The sequence below is a fragment of the Salvelinus alpinus genome, chromosome 32 (genome assembly GCF_045679555.1).
Source record: "Salvelinus alpinus chromosome 32, SLU_Salpinus.1, whole genome shotgun sequence".
In the NCBI taxonomy this organism is placed as follows: domain Eukaryota; kingdom Metazoa; phylum Chordata; class Actinopteri; order Salmoniformes; family Salmonidae; genus Salvelinus; species Salvelinus alpinus.
In genome coordinates, this window is record NC_092117.1 from 161,637 (window position 1) to 183,746 (window position 22,110).

At 41.7% G+C, this 22,110-nt stretch overlaps 1 protein-coding gene across 1 annotated transcript in view; it reads left to right on the forward strand.

The window, feature by feature from the left end:
• Positions 1–1,095: 1,095 nt before the first annotated feature.
• LOC139562358 (RPE-retinal G protein-coupled receptor-like) overlaps positions 1,096–22,110 on the forward strand; it is a 46,102-nt gene continuing 25,087 nt past the window's right edge. Inside the window, exons 1-3 of the mRNA XM_071380031.1 lie at positions 1,096–1,286; positions 8,392–8,548; positions 9,893–10,014. Coding sequence (XP_071236132.1) covers positions 1,208–1,286; positions 8,392–8,548; positions 9,893–10,014 — 358 coding nt within the window. The 5' untranslated portion in view covers positions 1,096–1,207. The remainder of the gene's footprint in view (positions 1,287–8,391; positions 8,549–9,892; positions 10,015–22,110) is intronic.

The following is a 22,110-nucleotide window of genomic DNA, read 5'->3' on the forward strand; positions in this document are numbered from 1 at the left end:
CAGATTTGTAGCCAGACAATATGACCCTCATTCTCCCCTCTAACCATATTGTACAAAAAGTTGCCAATTGGGATGTTGCAATTATAGCATGCTCCACTAAAGAATAGATGGTATAATTTACGCCAAGTGGTGGCTTTTGTATCTCTCACCACTTTGTCAGAAAACCTCTAGTCTTTATGATTGTTCAACAGAACATCCTTTTGTATTACGGAACTATAGCAATGTTTACAGGGTTGACTTTCAATTAGATTTGTTTACTCATTAGAGTTATTAATATAGATCTCACAACTTGAATTATGTAATTTTGTATTTATCCTTTATTTAACTAGGAAAGTCTGTTAAGAACAAATTCTTATTTACAATGATGGCCTACACCGGCCAAACCCGGAAAATGCTGGGCCAATTGTGCACCACCCTATGGGACTCCCAATCACAGCCAGTTGTGATACAGCCTGGATATGAACCAGAGTGTTTGTAGTGAACCTCTAACACTGAGATGCAGTGCCTTAGACCGCTGTGCCACTTGGGAATAGGTGTGTTTGTTTATTATGTTTATAGCTAAGAAGATACTCATCCAATGAAAAGTGTAGTCTTTTATCACTGGCTGACTTTGAAGGCAAACTGACAGCAACTGATATTGTAGATGATCTACAGGCCTTCATGTTATACTGTTTATAGGCATATGCATGTAATGTAGCCTATAGGGCTGTAAATGGTGCACTATAATATATTACTGCCATGAAAGCTCTTCAGTAGCCTACAATAAGCATGAATGAATGGATTAGGCTATATGGCTAGGTGCTGTACATCCTTTCAATGAGCTGGACACCTGTTGACTCGCGTCAGCGACAAAGAGCTGTAGTTTACATCAAACGCGTGCATTTGACATCACAGGCATCCTTCTCCAGACGGTGGTCGCACACAGACACAAAGGCTTGTTGTGTACAACTAATTCAGCGCTTTAGAGTAGCGGTGTGAAAATACGTGGTAGGGGGCAGCGGTTAGTGTTATGTTCAGTAAGACATTCTTATGCGGATTGGTGCAAGAGAGAGAGCTTTACATAATTACGTGCATGCTTTTTCACGTGAAATGCTGCTTTAGAAGCGGGTTCCGTTAGGTTAGAGGCACATCTTTAAGCGAGCGGACAGTAACGAGTAAGTAGGTCAGTGATATTTGCACTTTATTTGTATGAAAAATCGCATTCAAGATGGTGTCTTCCTACCCTTTACCGGATGGCTTCTCGGAAATTGATGTGTTCTCTTTAGGATCTTGTCTGCTCGTGGAGGGTGAGTGTCACGTTTTCTGATGGAATTCTGCCATAAATGCGGTAACTACAGTATGCTATGTTAGATCTGATGCTCCTTGGTCAGGAGGTGGTGGCGGCCTGTTATGCTCTTAAACGGTCCCAGCGGTGTTATGTGACTTGATACAATATAGATGCAATGCTGATGTTGGCCAGGAAATCACATGATATATCCTAGAATGTCACCTTCAATAGTTAGGAATAACACAATATTATTGTTTAGAAGCACTTGAAAAGAAAAACGTGCCTGCTTTCATTTTTCAGGGAATTTGCCGCTTGGCTTTGCGCACTGTAGCCAAGTACTTTAACTCCAGGATGATTTCATCCAAGGAGCTGAGGATTTGAGCACAGACTGGAGTTGTTTTAAATTAGCCTCCTACTCCTTCCAGTCACTGCAGTGAATACTTAAATAATGTAAAATATTAAACCCTTATATGCTGACCACACCGACGCGAGCGTTGCAAAATAAATATACACACACATGTTATTCAATCATTGCACCCACACTGCTCCGCGCCTACAAGCCTCTGAGTTTGCCACGTGCAAAAATAGAAGTTGCTTAAAAACTTATTTGGGATAGCTGGGACATTAGCATCCCACCTGGCCAACATCAGGTGAAATTGCAGAGCGCGAAGTTCAAATTACTATAAATATTAAACTTTCATGAAATCACAAGTGCAATACATCAAAATATAGCCTAACTTGTTGTTAATCCAGCCAAGGTGTCAGATTTCAAAAAGTTTTTACAGCGAAAGCAAACCATGCGATTATCTGAGGACAGCGTCCAGCACACAAATGCATAACAAATCATTTTCAACCAGGGAGTTGCGACACGAAAGTCAGAAATAGCGTAATAATATATGCCTTACCTTTGAAGATCTTCTGTTGGCACTCCAAAATGTCCCAGTTACATTACAAATGGTCCTTTTTTCCGATAAAGTCCTTTTTTATATCCATAAAAACTCAGTTTAGCTGGTGCGCTTCAGTCAATAATCCACTCGGTTTCCCCCTTTCAAAATGCATACAAAATGAATCCCAAACGTTACCAATAAACTTATCCAAACAAGTCAATCAACGTTTATAATCAATCCTTAGGTAGCCTAATACGCAAATAAACATTAACATTTAAGATGAAGAATCGTTATTGTGTTTACCGGAGATAAACAAAAGGAACGCGCTATCTCGGCCATGTGCTTGGAAACTACAGCCAAAATGGGAGCCATTTAGAAAAACAACAACTTCTCCCTAATTTTTCCAAAAACCAGCCTGAAACTCTTTCTAAAGACTGTTGACATCTAGTGGAAGCCCTACGAACTGCAATCGGGTATAGTTTCGCCCTATTATAAAGGCATTGATATCAGTGGTATGCTGAATTTTTTTAGTTTTTTTTAATGGTTTGTCCTCAGGTTTTCGCCTGCCATTTCAGTTCTGTTATACTCACAGGCATTATTTTAACGGTTATAGAAACTTTAGAGTGTTTTCTATCCAAATCTACCAATTTATGCATATCCTAGCTTCTGGGCCTGAGTAGCAGGCAGTTTAATTTGGGCCAGCTTTTCATCCAGATGTCAAAATACCGCCCCCTATCCAAAAGAAGTTATTAACATCACCCGAAACGGATGCGCTTGTGCGCCATCATGCGCAAATTGATTTTGTCCCCCCACACCAAATGCGATCATGACAAGCAGGTTGAAATATCAAAACATACTCTCTACCAATTATATTAATTTGGGGACAGGTCGAAAAGCATTAAACATTTATGGCAATTTAGCTAGCTAGCTTGCAGTTGCTAGCTAATTTGTAGTATTTAGCTAACTTGCTGTTGCTAGCTCACTTAATTTGTCATGGAATATGCAACATTGAGTTGTTATTTTACCTGAAATGCACAAGGGCCTCTACTCTGACAATTAATCCACACATAAAATGTTCAACCAAATAGTTTCTAGTCATCTTTCCTTCCAGGCTTTTTATAAAGTCCAAAGAAGAACAAGACTGGAAGGGGGAGAGATGACTAGAAACGATTTGGTTGACTGTTTTATATGTGGATTAATTGTCGGAGTAGAGGACCTTTTTCATTTCAGGTAAAATAACAACTCAACGTTTATATCCCAGGACAAATTAGCTAGCAACAACAAGTTAGCTAAATAGAACAAATAAGCTAGCTAGCTAAATTGCCATAAATGTTTAATGCTTTTAAACCTGCACCCAAATTAACATAATTGGTAGAGAGTATGTTTTGATAATTCAACCTGCGTGTCGTGATCGCGTGTGGTGTGGGGGGACAAAATCAATTTGCGCACACCTAGTTTCGGTATGGTGTTACTGTAAACCTATGTTTGCCCTCTGTTGTTGCATGCCTTTGTTTGCTGAAAGCCATTTTTATAAAACATTATCCAAATGTGACTTCTTTCAGGAAAGATGGCTTATGTCGTTTGTCACTACAACACAGCAGAGGCAATTTAATGTAAACATTTGTTTTTTTTAATCAAAATGCGTTTTTGAATAGCCTTCATTTCTCAGAACAAGAATAGGCTGATGAGTTTCAGAAGAAATTTCTTTGTTTCTGGCCATTTGGAGCCTGTAATCGAACCCACAAATGCTGATGCTCCAGATACACAACTAGTCTAAAGAAGGCCAACTTTCTTGCTTCTTTAATCAGAACAGTTTTAAGCTGTGCTAACATAATTGCAAAAGGGTTTTCTAATGAACAATTAGCCTTTTAAAATGCTAAACTTGGATTAGCTAACACAACGTGCCATTGGAACACAGGAGTGATGGTTGCTGATAATGGGCCTCTGTACGCCTATGTAGATATTCCATAAAAAAGCTTCCATTTCCAGCTACAATAGTCATTTATAACATTAACAATGTCTACACTGTATTTCTGATCAATTTGATGTTATTTTAATGGACAATTTTTTTGGGCTTTTCTTTCAAAAACATGGACATTTCTAAGTGACCCCAAACTTTTGAATGGTAGTGTACATTTTCAGATATATGTTTCAATTTATTTATTTTTTAGTCACACTCACAACCGTGATCAATGTTTTGTAATTACATCGCCATTAATTTGTAAATAATGATCTTGTTGTGAGTTTATTTTCCTGTAATAGTGAATACAAATAAGCTAAAGTGAAGACGTTGTCAGCTATATGATATGATCATTATTTGAACTGGCTAGCCAGCTAATTTAACGTTAGCTAGTAAGCTAACAAGCTAGAAACAAACGAAAACATTGTTTAGAAAAGTTGCTTTTAGTTGCCTGCTTTGCTAGATTGACATATACTAAATTCATTTCTAAACGGATGGGTTTATTGGTGTAAAAATACACCAGCTGTGCTATTTTGGACCATCAGGCTGCTGATGTCATGCAGCCTGTAATTTTTGTGTTAATACTTTTTAATAACGACAATGTCAAGTTTAATGTCGAACGACAATAGAATGTTCATGATGTTATTGCGACAACCGTCTACAGACATGTCGATAGACGTAGTATAAACCAGCCTTTAGTCTTGAAATCTTTGGTTGTTTATTACACTATTGTTCCCACTCTGTTTAGCACATGGCCTCACATGTGAATTCTTAAAGAGATGGGTGGGGCTAAGACTTAAGAGGATGTGAAGGATGCTGAATGAGTGTAGACAAAGAATAGCTCTCCAGTAGGTGTACCAAACGATTCAAGGGCCATTTTCTCAAAATTGTATCAACTTTCAAAGCAGAATTACTTTCCCATTGTTCCTCAACTGTAGTGTATGATATACCATTTGCTAGCACTGAGTCCCTACCAATGTTCCTACTAAGCTGTGCGTGTGCATGGTCGCGCACCTCCTCTAGGACTGCCTCGCTGAATAAATGCCAGGTCGTGCAGAGAAGCAAGCGATTGAAGTTCATGAGTTTGCACTATATAGATCAATGTTTTTTCTGTGATCGAATCAACGTTATATATCAGACCCTTATCAATGTAACAAACCAAAACAAATCTAACTTTGCAGGATTGAGTGTGATTTTTTTGGAGGCAGAGCTAGAGCGCAACAGAGTACAATTCTATTGGAGGTGGTAGCCCATGAGTGGTGTTTCAATCACCAATGAATGAATGTGCTTTTCAGATCAGTTCAGAGCGCAGAGCCGCCCGAGCGTGTGCACATTTGTTGATATTCTTTGCTAGTTAGCATGTTATTAGCCCAGTTATAGATAAGTATAGGTCAGAAATGGGGAGTTACGGCTGCCTACAAGAGCACAAATTGTGTAGGCTACACTTCAAGCTCATTGAAAAGCCAGTCAGGTAAAAAGCTTAGTCTTAGTTAAAGGGCCAGTGTTGTATTTTGAGACAGGCTTGAATATGTAAATAAGCCAATAGGCAGAGGGGTAGCCTACATTGTCTAATTCTCTGTATGGTAATAATTACTTTTATTTTGTAAAGTGGTTTCTTGCATCATACAGCACAATACAATGACAATGACTTATTTGGCTCATGGTGTTAGACCAAGTAAAACAAATTTTTTATGTAAAAATGTTTTTAAAAGTATCATGCAATGAACACCTCATAAAGCTTATCTCCTAGAAATCAAAAGCTATTTCCATGTGAAAATGTTATTGGATTTGCTCCATTAGTTTTGTTAATAGGTCTACATTATGCTCAAATAGCCTCAATAGCCCATTGGCTACTGCCTAAAACTGTAACAGTACAGCCTCAGTGTGTCACGTTCCTGACCTTATTTCCTTTGTTTTGTCTTTGTTTAGTTGGTCAGGACGTGAGCTGGGTGGCCATTCTATGTTATGTGTTTCTATGTTGGGTTCATGTTCAATTAGCCTGATATGGTTCTCAATCAGGGGCAGGTGTTTTACGTTTCCTCTGATTGAGAACCATATTAAGGTAGGCTGTTCTCACCGTTTGTTTGTGTGTGATTGTTCCTGTGTCAGTGTTTATGCCACACGGGACTGTTTTCGTTCGTTTCGTTTATTTCATTCGTGTGTTCCTTCCTGTTCTTGCGTTCATGTGTTTTGTTCTCAAGTTCAGGTCTGTTCACGTCGTTTGTTATTTTGTAGTTTGTTCAAGTGTTTTTCGTCTTCGTTTAAATAAACGTGATTATGTCTTTAAACTACGCTGCATATTGGTCCGATCCTTGCTCCTCTTCAGATGAGGAGAAAGACGAGCGTTACACAGTGTTCACTGTAAAAAAAAATAAACATTAGAGGGAACATTGGTCTCTACTTTTATCCAATGCACAGTACCAGTCAAAAGTTGACACCTACTCATTCAAGGGTTGTTCTTAATTTTTTACATTTTTTTTACATTGTAGAATAATAGAGAAGACATCAAAACTGAAATAACACATATGAAATCATGTAGGATAAAAAAAATAAGTGTTAAACAAATCAAAATATATTTTATTTGAGATTCTTCATAGTAGCCCTTTGCCTTGATGACACCTTTGCACACTCTTGGCATTCTCTCAACCAGCTTCATCTGGAATGCTTTTCCAACAGTCTTGAAGGAGTTCCCACAAATGCTGAGCAGAGTACTTGTTGGCTGCTTTTCCTTCACGCTGGGGTCCAAATCATCCCAAACCATCTCAATTGGGTTGTGGTCGGGTGATTGTGGAGGCCAGTTCATCTGATGAAGCACTCCATCACTATCCTTCTTGGTCAAATAGCCCTTACACAGCCTGGAGGTGTGTTGGGTCATTGTCCTGTTGAAAAACAAATGATAGTCCCACTAAGCCCAAACCAGATGGGATGGTGTATCACTGCAGAATGCTATGGCAGCCATGCTGGTTAAGTGTGCCTTGAATTCTAAATAAATCACAGACAGTGTCACCAGCAAAGCACCCCCACACCATCACACCTCCTCCATGCTTCATGGTGGGAACCACACATGCCGAGATTATCCGTTCACCTACTCTTCGTCTCTCAAAGACATCGCGGTTGGAACCAATAATCTCAAATTTGGACTCATCCGAACAAGGATAGATTTCCCCCGGTCTAATGTCCATTGCTTGTGTTTCTTGGCCCAAGCAAGTCTCTTCTTCTTATTGGTGTCCTTTAGTAGTGGTTTCTTTGCAGCAATTCGACGATGAAGGCCTGATTCATGCATTCTCCTCTGAACTGCTGATGTTGAGATGTGTCTGTTACTTGAACTCTGAAGCATTTATTTGTGCTGCAATTTCTGAGACTGGTAACCTTAATGAACTTATCCTCTGCAGCAGAAGTAACTCTGGGTCTTCCATTCCTGTGGCGGTCCTCATGAGAGCCAGTTTCATCATAGCACTTGATGGTTTTTGCGACTGCACTTGAAGAAATGTTCCCGTATTGACTGACCTTCATGTTTTAAAGTAATGGACTGTCGTTTCTCTTTGCTTATTTGAGCTGTTCTTGCAATAATATGGACTTGGTCTTTTACCAAATAGGGCTATCTTCTGTATACCACCTCTACTCTGTCACAATACAACTGATTGCCATAAATTAACTTTTAACAAGGCACACCTTTTAATTGAAATGCATTCCAGGTGACTACCTCATGAAGCTGTTTGAGAGAATGCCAAGAGTGTGCAAAGCTGTCATCAGGGCAAATGGTGGCTACTATGAAGAATCTCAAGTATAAAATATATTTTGATTTGTTTAACACTTTTGTGTTATTTCATAGTTGTGATGTCTACACTATTGTTCTACAATGTAGAAAATAGTAAAAATAAAGAAAAACCCTTGAATGAGTAGGTGTGTCCAAACTTTTGACTCGTACTGTATACAACACAATTTCAAAAATGGCTACAGAAGACCTAATCGAGCCGGTAGTTCACAAATACAACTGCAGACTGTTTCCTCATTGCTGTTGCTCTAAGATGGCAACTCAGCACAGATCCGCATGTGCCAATTGAATCTCAACAAGGAAACAGTTGATGGTTCTATTTGATTAACATTTTATTAAAAAGTTTGGATTTCAGCAAACAAAGGCACGCTACAGAGGACAAACTTAAGGGTTTAAGTATTAAAAGTCTGCTCTCAACTCCGTGGGTGAAATCATTTTGGAGTACTTTGCTATGCGCACTGCCGCTGTGTTTATAGCCTATTCTGTTTTATGTTCCCTAAAGGTCTTCTGGGATTCTTCCTGAATGCTGTGACAGTCGCTGCTTTCATAAAAATAAGAGAACTGAGAACCCCCAGCAATTTCCTAGTCTTTAGCTTGGCATTGGCTGATATGGGCATCTCCGCGAACGCAACCATTGCCGCTTTCTCCAGCTTTCTGAGGTGAGTGACGTAATATAACCTACTAATCCTTTCAATCACCTAATTTACTCAGGCACCTCAGGAGTAAATGTCAGTTGGCTTTTCATAGCCGATCATTCAGAGTATCTCTACCGCTCCTGCTGTCTCTAGAGAGTTGAAACAGCAGGTCTGGGACAGGTAGCACATCCGGTGAACAGGTCAGGGTTCCATAGCCGCAGGCAGAACAGTTGAAACTGGAGCAGCAGCACGGCCAGGTGGACTGGGTACAGCAAGGATTCATTAGGCCAGGTAGTCCTGAGGCATGGTCCTAGGGCTCAGGTCCTCTGAAAGAAAGAGAGAAAAAGAGAGAAAGAGAGAGAGAATTTGAGGGAGCATACTTACATTCACACAGGACACCAGATAAGACAGAAGAAATACTCCAGATATAACAGACTGACCCTAGCCCCCCGACACATAAACTACTGCAGCATAAATACTGGAGGCTGAGACAGGAGGGGTCTGGAGACAATTTGGCCCCATCCGACAATGCCCCCGGACAGGGCCAAACAGGCAGGATATAACCCCACCCACTTTGCCAAAGCACAGCCCCCCACACCACTAGAGTTAATTGTTGGACATAGACTTAAAAACACCAGGAATTTAACTACAAGTGATTTTTATTTAAGAAATCTGTTCCCAAGTATGCCCACGCATAATAGAGAGACACGTGATCATTTACAAATGTAAGCAAGGTTTGGAATTATTATGTTTTAGTCAAACAATATATCTGTTTTGGCTTCTTGCAGTCAATTTGCAGTCTACAACTTATTTGAATTATGTTTCGGCCCCCGACCATCCGCTCAATAAAAACTTGGCCCGCGGCTGAATCTAGTTGATGATCCCTGTTCTATACTATTCCTACAATAGTCTATAGTGGAGCAACGCAAAGGAGGTTGTCGCTCTCTCAGACATAATGCAGTCAATTGGCTCATCAATATCTCTGCGTAGTGTTAGAGTAGTAGATCGATAAGGCCGGGGCAAAGACCAACAGGGTTTAGGGCATACAGTACATGTAACAGACCTCCTGGGGACTGTGCTGTGTAAAGGCGGAGGATTTAGAACTCTGTAATCAGGGGGATGAACGATGACGTTGCCGGCTAGGTGATTTAGGATGAAAACAGGCACCGGATTCCCTTCACATTCAACATCGTTATTAATAGATGACCGTGGTCAATGCAAAAGTTCAGAAACAAGACACTGACCTTCCCTACAGTCTAACCATTGGTTGTTGAGCATTGTAAAAGTAATTCACAACCAGCTGAACAAATAGACTATGTTAAGGCCTAATGTATTGTCTTTCCCCCTCTTTACTATGTCCTTCTCCAGGTACTGGCCCTATGGCTCTGATGGCTGCCAGACTCATGGCTTCCAGGGTTTCGTGACAGCTCTCGCCAGCATCCACTTCATTGCTGCCATCGCATGGGACAGATATCACCAGTACTGCACAAGTAAATGGAATGAGTTTCATAGGTCTTTTAAGTCTCATACATATCCACATACACTCATCCCCAACAACAAATGCACACTAGATAGGACTATTTTATTTAACTAGGCAAGTCAGTTAAGAACAAATTCTTATTTATAATAACAGCCTACCCCGGCCAAACCCGGACAAAGGTGGGCCAATTGTGCTCCGCACTATGGGACTCCCAATCACGGCCGGATGTGATTCAGCCTGGATTCGAACCAGACTGTAGTGACGCCTCTTGCACTGAGATGCCGTGCCTTAGACTGCTGCGCAACTCGGGAGCCCATAAACTAGTCTTTGGGTGCAGCTGCTCTTTTGGCCTCACAGCGTCCTAAGAGGCCATCTGGCCTTCAGCCTAGGAGTCTATTAATCTGTTAGGTTGTCACGTCATTAAAGCCATGCATATGACTCTCACGAATACATAATCTGCAGATTACACTAACACTGACACACTTTCTATTGTGTGTCATGATTCTGTCAAACTATATATCAGAGAGCAATAAGAGAGATACAGTACCACAACAACCAGAAGTAACCAGGCTACTGTCAGAGAGAGCAACATTATGTGGCCAGGGCCAGATTGACATAGGCCCTGGAGCTTTTACATTTTTTTGCCTACTTGCCTAGATTGAATAGTCATCAGTTAGGCGAATAATATAACTCAATCACTGTTTGCAAAAAAGACTTCAATGCATGGCTGAGCGCATATAGTGTAGAGTAGGCATAGGCTATATCAGATACTACACTTTATATCAATCAAATTGATTTGTAAAGCCCTTTTTACATCAGCAGATGTCACAAAGTGCTATACAGAAACCCAGCCTAAAACCCCAAACAGCAAGTAATGCAGATGTAGAAGCATGGTGACTAGGAAAAACTCCCTAGAAAGGCAGGAACCTAGGAAGAAACCTAGAGAGGAACCAGGCTCTGACCAGAACAGTTGAAACTAGAGCAGCAGCACGGCCAGGTGAATTGGGGAACGCCAGGAGTCATCAGGCCAGGTAGTCCTAAGGCATGATCCTGGTGCTCAAGTTCTACCGGACAAGAGAGAGGGAGAGAGAGAATTTAGGGAGCAAACTTACATTTACACAGGACACCAGATAAGACAGGAGAATTACACCAGATATAACACTCTGACCCTAGCTCCTCAGCACTTAGACTATTGCAGCATAGATACTGGAGACTGAGACATGGGTGGGTCGGGGGACACGGTGGGTCGGGGGACACTGTGGCCCCGTCCGACGATACCCCCGGACAGGGCAAACCAGGCAGGATATAAGATGGCGCCAGAGAAGATGGCAGACGTTTTACATGCCCCCAGCCGATTGTGTTTTTTGTTCGCTTATTTGCGTGGTTTGAAACTTATTTTGTATATAATGTTGCCGTTACCGTCTCTTATGACCGAAAATAATTTAAAATAACAGGACTGAGATTACTCACGACGGACTAGCAGAATCCTCTTTTTTTCCTTTCACGATTCTGACGAGCCCGACGGAACAGGCCCCGATCTGCGTGACGAGGAGGCGGAGAAAGATGGGCCGAAAGTCCGTCTGCCTTCTGAGAGTTCGCAGGCGATCGAATAAACCCCCACTTCCCTCCATTCTGCTAGCAAACGTGCAATCTTTGGACAATGAAATCGACAAGTTACGCAGAAGATTAAACTACCAACGGGACATTAAAAACTTTAACATCTTATGCTTCATGGAGTCGTGGCTGAATGACGACAACATCAACATATAGCTGGCTGGTTATACGATGTACCGGCAGGATAGAACAGAGGCGTCTGGTAAGACAAGGGTTGGCAGTCTAGGTATTTTGTAAACAACAGCTGGTGCACGATATCTAAGGAAGTCTTGAGCTATTGCTCACCTCAGGTAGAGTTTCTCATGATAAGCTGTAGACCACACTACCTATTGAGAGTTTTCATCTGTATTCTTTGTAGCTGTTTACATACCAAAATAAATTATGCCCCTTAGCTTCAAGAGGTTTTAATGCAGGGAAACTTAAATCCGTTTATAGCAAATTTCTATAAGCATGTTAAATGTGCAACCAGAGGAAAAATAACTCTGGACCACCTATACTCCACACACAGAGACACATACAAAGCTCTCCCTCGCTTTCCATTTGGCAAATCTGACCATAATTCTATCCTCCTGATTCCCTCTTACAAGCTAAAATTAAAGCAGGAAGCACCAGTGACTAGATCAATAAAGTGGACTGATGAAGCAGATGCTCAGCTACAGGACTGTTTTGCTAGCACAGACTGGAATATGTTCCGGAATTCCTCTGATGGCATTGAGGGGTACACCACATCAGTCATTAGCTTCATCAATAAGTGCATCGATGACATCGTCCCCACAGTGACCGTACGTACATACCCCAACCAGAAGCCGTGGATTACAGACAGCATCCGCACTGAGCTTAAGGCTAGGGTTGCCGCTTTCAAGGAGTGGGACTCTAACCCGGAAGCTTATAAGAAATCCCGCTATGATCTCCGACGAACCATCAAACAGGCAAAGCATCAATACGGGACTAAAATCGAATCGACCTACACTGGCTCTGATGCTCGTCGGATGTGGCAGGGCTTGCAAACCATTACAGACTACAAGGGGAAGCACAGCCGAGAGCTGCCCAGTAACACGAGCCTACCAGACGAGCTAAACTACTTCTATGCTTGCTTTGAGGCAAAAACACTGAAACATGCATAAGAGCACCAGCTGTTCCGGACGACTGTGATCACGCTCTCCGCAGCCAATGTGAGTCAACCTTTAAACTGGTCAGCATTCACAAGGCTGCAGGGCCAGACGAATTACCAGGACGTGTACTGCAAGCATGCGCTGACCAACTGGGAAGTGTCTTCACTGACATATTCAACCTCTCCCTCTCCGAGTCTGTAATACCAACATGTTTTATGCAGACCACCATAGTACCTGTCCCCAAGAACACTAAGGTAACCTGCCTAAATGACTAGCGATCCGTAGCACTGACGTCTGTAGCCATGAAGTGCCTGGAAAGGCTGGTCATGGCTCACATCAATACCATCATCTCAGAAACCCTAGACCCACTCCAATTTACATACCACCCCATCAGATCCACAGATGATGCGATCTCCATTGCACTCCACACTGCCCTTTCCCACCTGGACAAAAGGAACACTTATGTGAGAATGCTTTTCATTGACTACAGCCCACCGTTCAACACCATAGTGCCCTCAAAGCTCATCAATAAGCTAAGGACCCTGGGACTTAACACCTCCCTCTGCAACTGGATCCTGGACTTCCTGACGGGCCAAGCCCAGGTGGTAAGGGTAGGTAACAACACATCCGCCACACTGACCCTCAACACAGGGCCCCTCAGGTGCATGCTCAGTCCCCTCCTGTACTCCCTGTTCACCCATGACTGCATGGCCAGGCACAACTCCAACACCATCATTAAGTTTGCAGATGACACAACAGTGGTAGGCCTGATCACCGACAACGTCGAGACAGCCTATAGGGAGGAGGTCAGAGACCTGGTCGTGTGGTGCCAGGACAACAACCTCTCCCTCAACGTGATCAAGACAAAGGAGATGATTGTGGACTACAGGAAAAAGAGGCCCGAGCACGCCCTCATTCTCATCGACGGGGCTGCAATGGAGCAGATTGAGAGCTTCAAGTTCCTTGGTGTCCACATCAACAACAAACTAACATGGTCCAAGAACACCAAGACAGTCGTGAAGAGGGCACGACAAAACCTATTCTCCCTCAGGAGACTGAAAAGATTGGCATGGGTCCTCAGATCCTCAAAAGGTTCTACAGCTGCACCATCGAGAGCATCCTGAGTGGTTACATCACTGACTGGTATGGCAACTGCTCGGCATCCGAGGCCCTACAGAGGGTAGTGCAAACCGCCCAGTACATCACTGGCGCCAAGCTTCCTGTCGTCCAGGACCTCTATACCAGTGTCAAAGGAAGGCCCTAAAAATTGTCAAAGACTCCAGCCACCCTCGTCATAAACTGTTCTCTCTGCTATCGCACGTCCAAGAGGAATTCTAAGCAGCTTCTACCCCCAAGCCATAAGACTCCTGAACATCTAGTCAAATAGTCAAAGGTTTACATTAGCCAAATACATTTAAACTGAGTTTTTCACAATTCCTGACATTTAATCCTAGTAATAATTCCCTGTCTTAGGTCAGTTAGGATCAGCACTTTATTTTAAGAATGTGAAATGTCAGAATAATAGTAGAGAGAATGATTTATTTCAGCTTTTATTTCTTTCATCACATTGCCAGTGGGTCAGAAGTTTACATACACTCAATTAGCATTTGGTAGCATTGCCTTTAAATTGTTTAACTTGGGTTAAACATTTTGTGTAGCCTTCCACAAGCTTCCCACAATAAATTGGGTGAATTGTTGCCCATTCCTCCTGACAGAGAAGGTGTAACTGAGTCAGGCTTTTAGGCCTCCTTGCTCGCACACGCTTTTTCAGTTCTGCCCACAAATTTTCTATAGGATTGAGGTCAGGGCTTTGTGATGGCCACTCTTATACCTTGACTTTGTTGTCCTTAAGCCAGTTCGCCACAACTTTGGAAGAATGCTTGGGGTCATTGTCCATTTGGAAGACCCATTTGCGACCAAGCTTTAACTTCCTGACTGATGTCTTGAGATGTTGCTTCAATATATCCACATAATTTTCCTCCCTCATGATGCCATCTATTTTGTGAAGTGCACCAGTCCCTCCTGCAGCAAAGCACCCCCACAACATGATGCTGCCACCCCGCGCTTCACGGTTGGGATGGTGTTCTTTGGCTTGCAAGCCTCCCCCTTTTTCCTACAAACATAACGATGGTCATTATGGTCAAACAGTTCTATTTTTGTTTCATCAGACCAGAGGACATTTCTCCAAAAAGTACAATCTTTGTCCCCATGTGCAGTTGCAAACCGCAGTCTGGCTTTTTTATGGCGGTTTTGGAGCAGTAGCTTCTTCCTTGCTGAGCGGCCTTTCAGGTTATGTCGATATAGGACTTGTTTTACTGTGGTTATAAATACGTTTGTACCTGTTTCCTCCAGCATCTTCACAAGGTCCTTTGCTGTTGTTCTGGGATTTATTTGCACATTTCACACCAAAGTATGTTCATCTCTAGGAGACAGAACGCGTCTCCTTCCTGAGCGGTATGACTTGCGTACTATGGTTTGTACAGATAAACGTCTGACCCACTGGAATTGTAATACAGTGAATTATAAGTGAAATAATATGTCTGTAAACAATTGTTGGAAAAATTACTTGTGTCATGCACACAGTAGATGTCCTAACCGACTTTCCAAAACTGTTGTTTGTTAACAAGAAATTTGTGGAGTGTTTGAAAAAACAGTTTTAATGACTCCAAACTAAGTGTATGTAAACTTCCGCTTCAACTGTAGTCTCGCTCTTGTTATTTCACTGCTGCTCTTTAATTACTTGTTACTTTAATCTCTTATTCTTATCTGTATTTTTTTAAACTGTATTGTTGGTTAGGGCCTTGTAAGTAAGCATTTCACTGTAAGGTCTACCTACACCTGTTTTATTCAGCGCATGTGACTAATAAAATTTGATTTGATTTAACCCCACCTACTTTGCCAAAGCACAGCCCCCACACCACTAGAGGGATATTAATAGACCACCAACTTACTGCCCTGAGACAAGGCTGAGTATTGCCCACAAAGATCTCCACCGCATGAGCTCGAGGGGGCACAAAACCAGACAGGATGATCACGTCTGTGACTCAACCCACTCAAGTGACGCACCCCTCCTAGGAACGGCATGGAAGAGCACTAGTAAGCCAGTGACTCAGCCCCCGTAATAGGGTCAGAGGCAGAGAATCCCAGTGGAGAGAGGGGAGCCGGTCAGGATTCTAGCAGCCGTGTTTAGCATTAACTGAAGTTTATTTAATGCTTTATCCGGAGAGTAGAGCATTGCAGTAGTCTAATCTAGAAGTGACAGAAGCATGGATGAGCTTTTCTGCATAATTTTTGGACAAAAATGTCAGATTTTTGCAATTTTCGGAAGATGGAAAAAAGCTGTCCTTGAAATATTCTTGATTGTTCATCAAAAGAGAGATCAGGGTCCAGGGGTAATGCAGAGGTCCTTCTGTTTTATTTTAGACGACTGTACAACCATCAAGATTAATTGTCAGATCCAACAGCAGATCTTTGTTTCTTGGGACCTAGAACTAGCATCTTTATTTTGTCTGAGTTTAGAAGTACAATGTTTGCCGCCATCCACTTCCTTATGTCTGAAACATAGGCTTAAAAGGTAGGCAATTTTGGGGCTTCATCATGTTTCATTGAAATGTACAGCTGTGTCGTCCCCATTGGAGTGAAAGTTGACATTGTGTTTCCGAATGACATCACCAAGAGGTAGAATATATAGTGAAAACAATAGTGGTCCTAATACGAACCTTGAGGAATGCCAAAAGTTACAAATTATTTTTCATGGGACAATCCATCCACAGAGACGAACTGATATCTTTCCGACAGATAAGATCTAAACCAGGCAAGAACTTGTCCGTGTAGACCAATTAGGGTGTATAATCCCTCCAAAAGAATGTGGTGATCGATGGTGTCAAAAGCAGGAGCACGAGGACAGATGCAGAACCTTGGTATGACGCTATTAAAAGGTAATTTACCACCTTCACGAGGGCAGTCTCGGTGCTATGATGGGGTCTAAAACCAGACTGAAGCATTTTGTATTCATTATTTGTCTTCAGGAAGGCAGTGAGTTTCTGCACAACACAGGAAGTAGCTCTTTCAGTAGGTTATTTGGAATAGGGTCCAGTATGCAGCTTGACGGTTTAGAGGCCATGACTATTTTCATGAATGTGTGATACAGGACCAGAAGCATAAGCAGAATATTTTTTAATACGACAAACATATCAATAAAAACAACACTGTCCATATAATAGGCATACAATAAGGGGAGACACAAATACAATGAGGTCCATCTAAACTGGACGAGGAAATTATTGTCCATAAAAAAAACTTTTAGTGGCACTGACCCAACAATGTTAGAGTGAATATGCACAGTGCGTGCTCACTCACAGGGGATATGGCCGATGCTCTCCGCTAGTGCCAATAAGGTAGGCTATTCTGTTGTCTGCTCAATTAAATTGAGAATCTGACCAAAGAACTCATCATAAACTTTACATAAAAATACTTGTTGCATGGCAAATGAAAGATACACTGGTTCTTAATGCAACCGCTGTGTTAGATTTTTTAAAATAACTTTACCACAACATACAGCTTGGGTTATTGTGAGACAGTGCTCACCAACACGGCGGAGAATAGACATCAACATATTTCACAGAAATACGAAATAACATCATAAATGTTGTCTTACTTTTGCTGAGCTTCCATCAGAATGTTGTACAAGGAGTCCTATTTCCAGAATAAATCGTGGTTTGGTTTTAGAATGTCCATTTGTTCTGTCGAATTCGCGCCACAATGCTAGCCAAGGTTGCTAACATTCCCATCCTCTCTTGGCGCAAAGAACGGAAAACTCCAAAAGTCCCAATAAACGTTGAATAAACTGATAAAACTCGGTTGAAAAAACCTACTTTATGATGTTATTATCATATGTATCAAATAAAATCAGAGCCGGAGATATTCGCCGTCTATACCGAACGCGCGCCGTCGAAGACAAAGAAAATACCGGACCTGTCACTCCAAAAGCTCTTGTTCGGCCTCAGATCAAGCTAGACACCCCATTCCACCTTCCACTGCCTGTTGACATCTAGTGGAAGGCGTATGAAGTGCATGCATATCGATAAATAAAAGCCAGTTGAATAGGCAGGCCCTGAAACAGAGCCTCGTTTTCAGATTTATCACTTCCTGTATGGAAGTTTGCTGCAAAATGAGTTCTGTTTTACTCACAGATATAATTCAAACAGTTTTAGAAACTTCTGAGTGTTTTCTATCCAATAGTAATAATAATATGCATATTGTATGATCTAGAACAGAGTACGAGGCCGTTTCATTTGGGCACGATTTTTTTCAAAGTGAAAACAGCGCCCCCGTATTGACAAGAAGTTTTAACATACATAATCGATAATATTTCAACCGGACGGTAACCTATTCAATACTACAGAGAAAGAAATTGTCGAGCTACATCTCTCGCGCGCAGGAACTAATCAAAGGACACCTGACGCGTTTTGAAAAATCTCGCTCATTTTTAAAATAAAAGCTTTAAACTATGTCTAAAGCCTGGTCACAGCCTGAGGAAGCCATTGGAAAAGGAATCTGGTTGATACCCCTTTAAATGGAGGAGGGGCAGGCAACGGAACAGGGACTTTTCCAAATAAAAGGCACTTCCGGGTTGGAATTCCTCAAGTTTTCGCCTGCAAATTCAGTTCTGTTATATTCACAGACAATATTTTGACAGTTTTGGAAACTTTAGACTGTTTTCTATCCTAATCTGTCAATTATATGCATATTCTAGCATCTGGACCTGAGAAATAGTCTGTTTACCTTGGGAACGTTATTTTTCCAAACATAAAAATTCTGGCCCCTAGCTGAAAGAAGTTAACGGGATCCCAGCCATAAGAAGTTCATCTAACTGCACTGTCCAGTTTACAGTAGCTATTACAGTGAAATAATACCATTCTATTGTTGGAGGAGAGTGCACAATTATGATCTTGAAAATGTATTAATAAACCAATTAGGCACATTTGGGCAATCTTGATACAACATTTTGAAGAGATATGCAATGGTTCATTGGATCAGTCTGAAACTTTTAGCATACACTGTTGCCATCTGGTGGCCAAAATCTATATTTCGTCTGGGCTGGAATAATACATTATGGCCTTTCTCTTCATTTCAAAGATGATGGTACCAAAGAAAATGAAAAAAATCTGGATTATCTTTTACCTGGTCTAATGTGTTATATTCTCCTACATTCATTTCACATTTCCACAAACTTCATAGGGTTTCCTTTCAAATGGTATCAAGAATATGCATATCCTGGCTTCAGGTCCTGAGCTATAGGTAGATTTGGGTATGTCCTTTTAGGCGAAAATTGAAAAAAGGGTCTGATCCTTAACTTCTTGTCAATATGGGGGCGCTATTTCCACTTTGTAAAAAATCGTGCCCAAATTAAACTGCCTCGTACTCTATTCTAGATCGTACAATATGCATATTATTATGCATGGTGTCTAGCTTGATCTGAGGTCGAACAAGAGCTCTTGGAATGACGTGACCACAATTTCATTGTCTTCGAAGGCGCGGGAAGGACATCAGCATTGGCTTCTGAAAAGCGTTCGGTATAGACGGCTAATATCTCCGGCTTTGATTTTATTTGATACATGTGATAATATCATCGTAAAGTATGTTTTTTCAATATAGTTTTATCAGATTATTCAACGTTTATCGGGAGTTTTGGAGTTTTCCGTTCTCTGCGTTAGGTGAAGATGGACATCTTCGCGCCACTTGGCTAGCTAAGGTTGCTAATTCAAACAGGAGAAGAGGACATTCTAAAACCAAACAACGATTTATTCTGGACAAAGGACTCCTTGTACAAGATTCTGATGGAAGCTCAGCAAAAGTAAGAACCATTTATGATGTTATTTCGTATTTCTGTGGAAAATGTTTAGTCGTATTTTCCTTCCTTTTTGCGGGCGCTGTCTCGCTATAACGTAAGCTGTTTGTTATGGTAAAGTTATTTTTAAAAATCTAACACGGCGATTGCATTAAGAACTAGTGTATCTTTCATTTGCTGTCCAACAAGTATTTTTTTGTAAAGTTTAAGATGAGTTCTTTGATTAGATTAGGTGACTGTCCAAAATATCTACGGAGATTCTGGTGAATCGATGCTATATATTCACAATGTATAACCACGGTTTGCAGCTCAAAATATGCACATTTTCGAACAAAACATAAGTGTATTGTATAACCTGATGTTATAGGACTGTCATCTGATGAAGTTGGTCAAGGTTAGTGATTCATTTTATATCTTTTGCTGTTTTTTTGCGATCGCTACCTTTGCGGTGAATGAATGCGGTTGTGTGTTTGGCTATTGTGGTAAGCTAATATAATGCTATATTGTGTTTTCGCTGTAAAACACTTAAGAAATCGGAAATATTGTCTGGATTCACAAGATGTTTATCTTTCATTTGCTGTACACCATGTATTTTTCATAAATGTTTTATGATGAGTATTTAGGTATTTCACGTTGCTCTCTGTAATTATTATGGCTGCTTTGGTGCTATTTTTTATGGTGGCTGCAATGTAAAACTATGATTTATACCTCAAATATGCACATTTTCGAACAAAACATAGATTTATTGTATAACATGTTATAAGACTGTCATCTGATGAAGTTGTTTCTTGGTTAGTGACTAATTATATCTCTATTTGGTCAGTTTTGTGATAGCTACCTATGCGGTAAAAAAATGGTGAAAATATGCGGTTGAGTCTTTTGCTATTGTGGTTAGCTAATAGAAATACATATTGTGTTTTCGCTGTAAAACATTTTAAAAATCGGAAATGATGGCTGGATTCAAAAGATGTGTATCTTTCATTTGCTGTATTGGACTTGTGATTTCATGATATTTATATGCTAGTATTTACTTGTGGCGCTATGCTAGGCTATGCTAGTCAGCTTTTTACTGATGAGGATGCTCCCGGATCAGGGATGGTGATGAAGTAGAGGTTTTAAGAGGTTTTTTAAAGTAATGATGGACTGTCATTTCTCTTTGCTTATTTGAGCTGTTCTTGCCATAATATGGACTTGGCTTTTACCAAATAGGGTAACACATCTGCTCCTGCCAAACCCCCTAGTGGTCATCTGCTGTTTGCTTGACCTGCAGCCATTCCCCCAGTACACTCTCTCTCCCTCTCCCTCCCTTTCTGTTTGTGTGTGATTGTGTGCTTGAGTCAGAGCAGATCCCTACCAGCTGCAACTCGTTCCATTATGGAGACCTCTACAAACACTCAGTTCGGCCACTTCCACTCTGCCAGATCGTAAACTCTGCTCAGTCAGTTTATGCTTCTAGCCATTATTATTATTCAAGATCCAGTTACCCTGCTGTACCTGTTTCCCTGCTTGACACTGTTTATCCTCTCACTGCAGTTTTGCTGCTCTGACTCTGGCTCCTGTCTGCTGTTCCACATCTCACCACCCTGCTACCCTGTTCTGAACTCACCACACCACCACTCCCTTGGATTCCCCTCCGGACATGTCCCAACCCAGCACACTCCAACTTCAGCCTCCACATCTGGCTTCCTACAACTCATCCAAGCTTCCCCAGATCTGCGCTCCATATCTCCCTGTGTTACAATAAATACCTTGATTCATTCATCTCTGTTTCCTCGTCTGAGTCTGCGTTTGGGTTCCCTTGTGCTGCTCCGCGTAACAGTACAATCTGGCCAAGATTTGAACCCAGCAGACTTGGATACTCTCCACCAAATGCTCATTGGTCAAGGCGCCCTGCTCAGTCAACATGACCAAGCTCTTAAAACCCTTCTGGAGACTATCAATGAGTTTTCACGGAACCTGTCTGTCCTACAGAGTGAAACCTTCGCCCAAACCTCACAACCTGTTCCAAGTCCCTCCTCTCCGCCCGGGAGCTGTTTGTTCAACTCCAGAGCGCTTCGATGGTAATCTCGGAACCTGCAGAGCCTTTTTGGTTCAATGTTCACTAGTATTTGAGCAACAGCCCTACACTTATGCTAATGAACGAGACATGATTTTGTTTTGGTTGCCTCTGTGGAGCAGCTCTTTCCTGGGCCTTTGCTGTGTGGGAGAGACAGTCAACCATTTGCTTCTCCTATAGTAGATTCACGGAGGAGATGAGGAAGGTTTTCGACCACCCGTTTTGCGGAAAGGACGCTGCTAAACGACTCCTGTCCCTCCGTTAAGGCTCCCAGAGTGTTGCTGAAATGGCATGTGAGTTCCACACCCTCGCCGCAGAGAGCAGCTGGGATGAGGAGTCTCTTCAGGGAGCATTCCGGAACTCACTCACTGAGACACTAAAAGACGATTTGGTGTCCAGGGTTGAGCCTGATGATCTCGATTAACTAATTTCTCTCACTATCTGCATTGATAACCGTCTCCGGGAGCGGCGGAG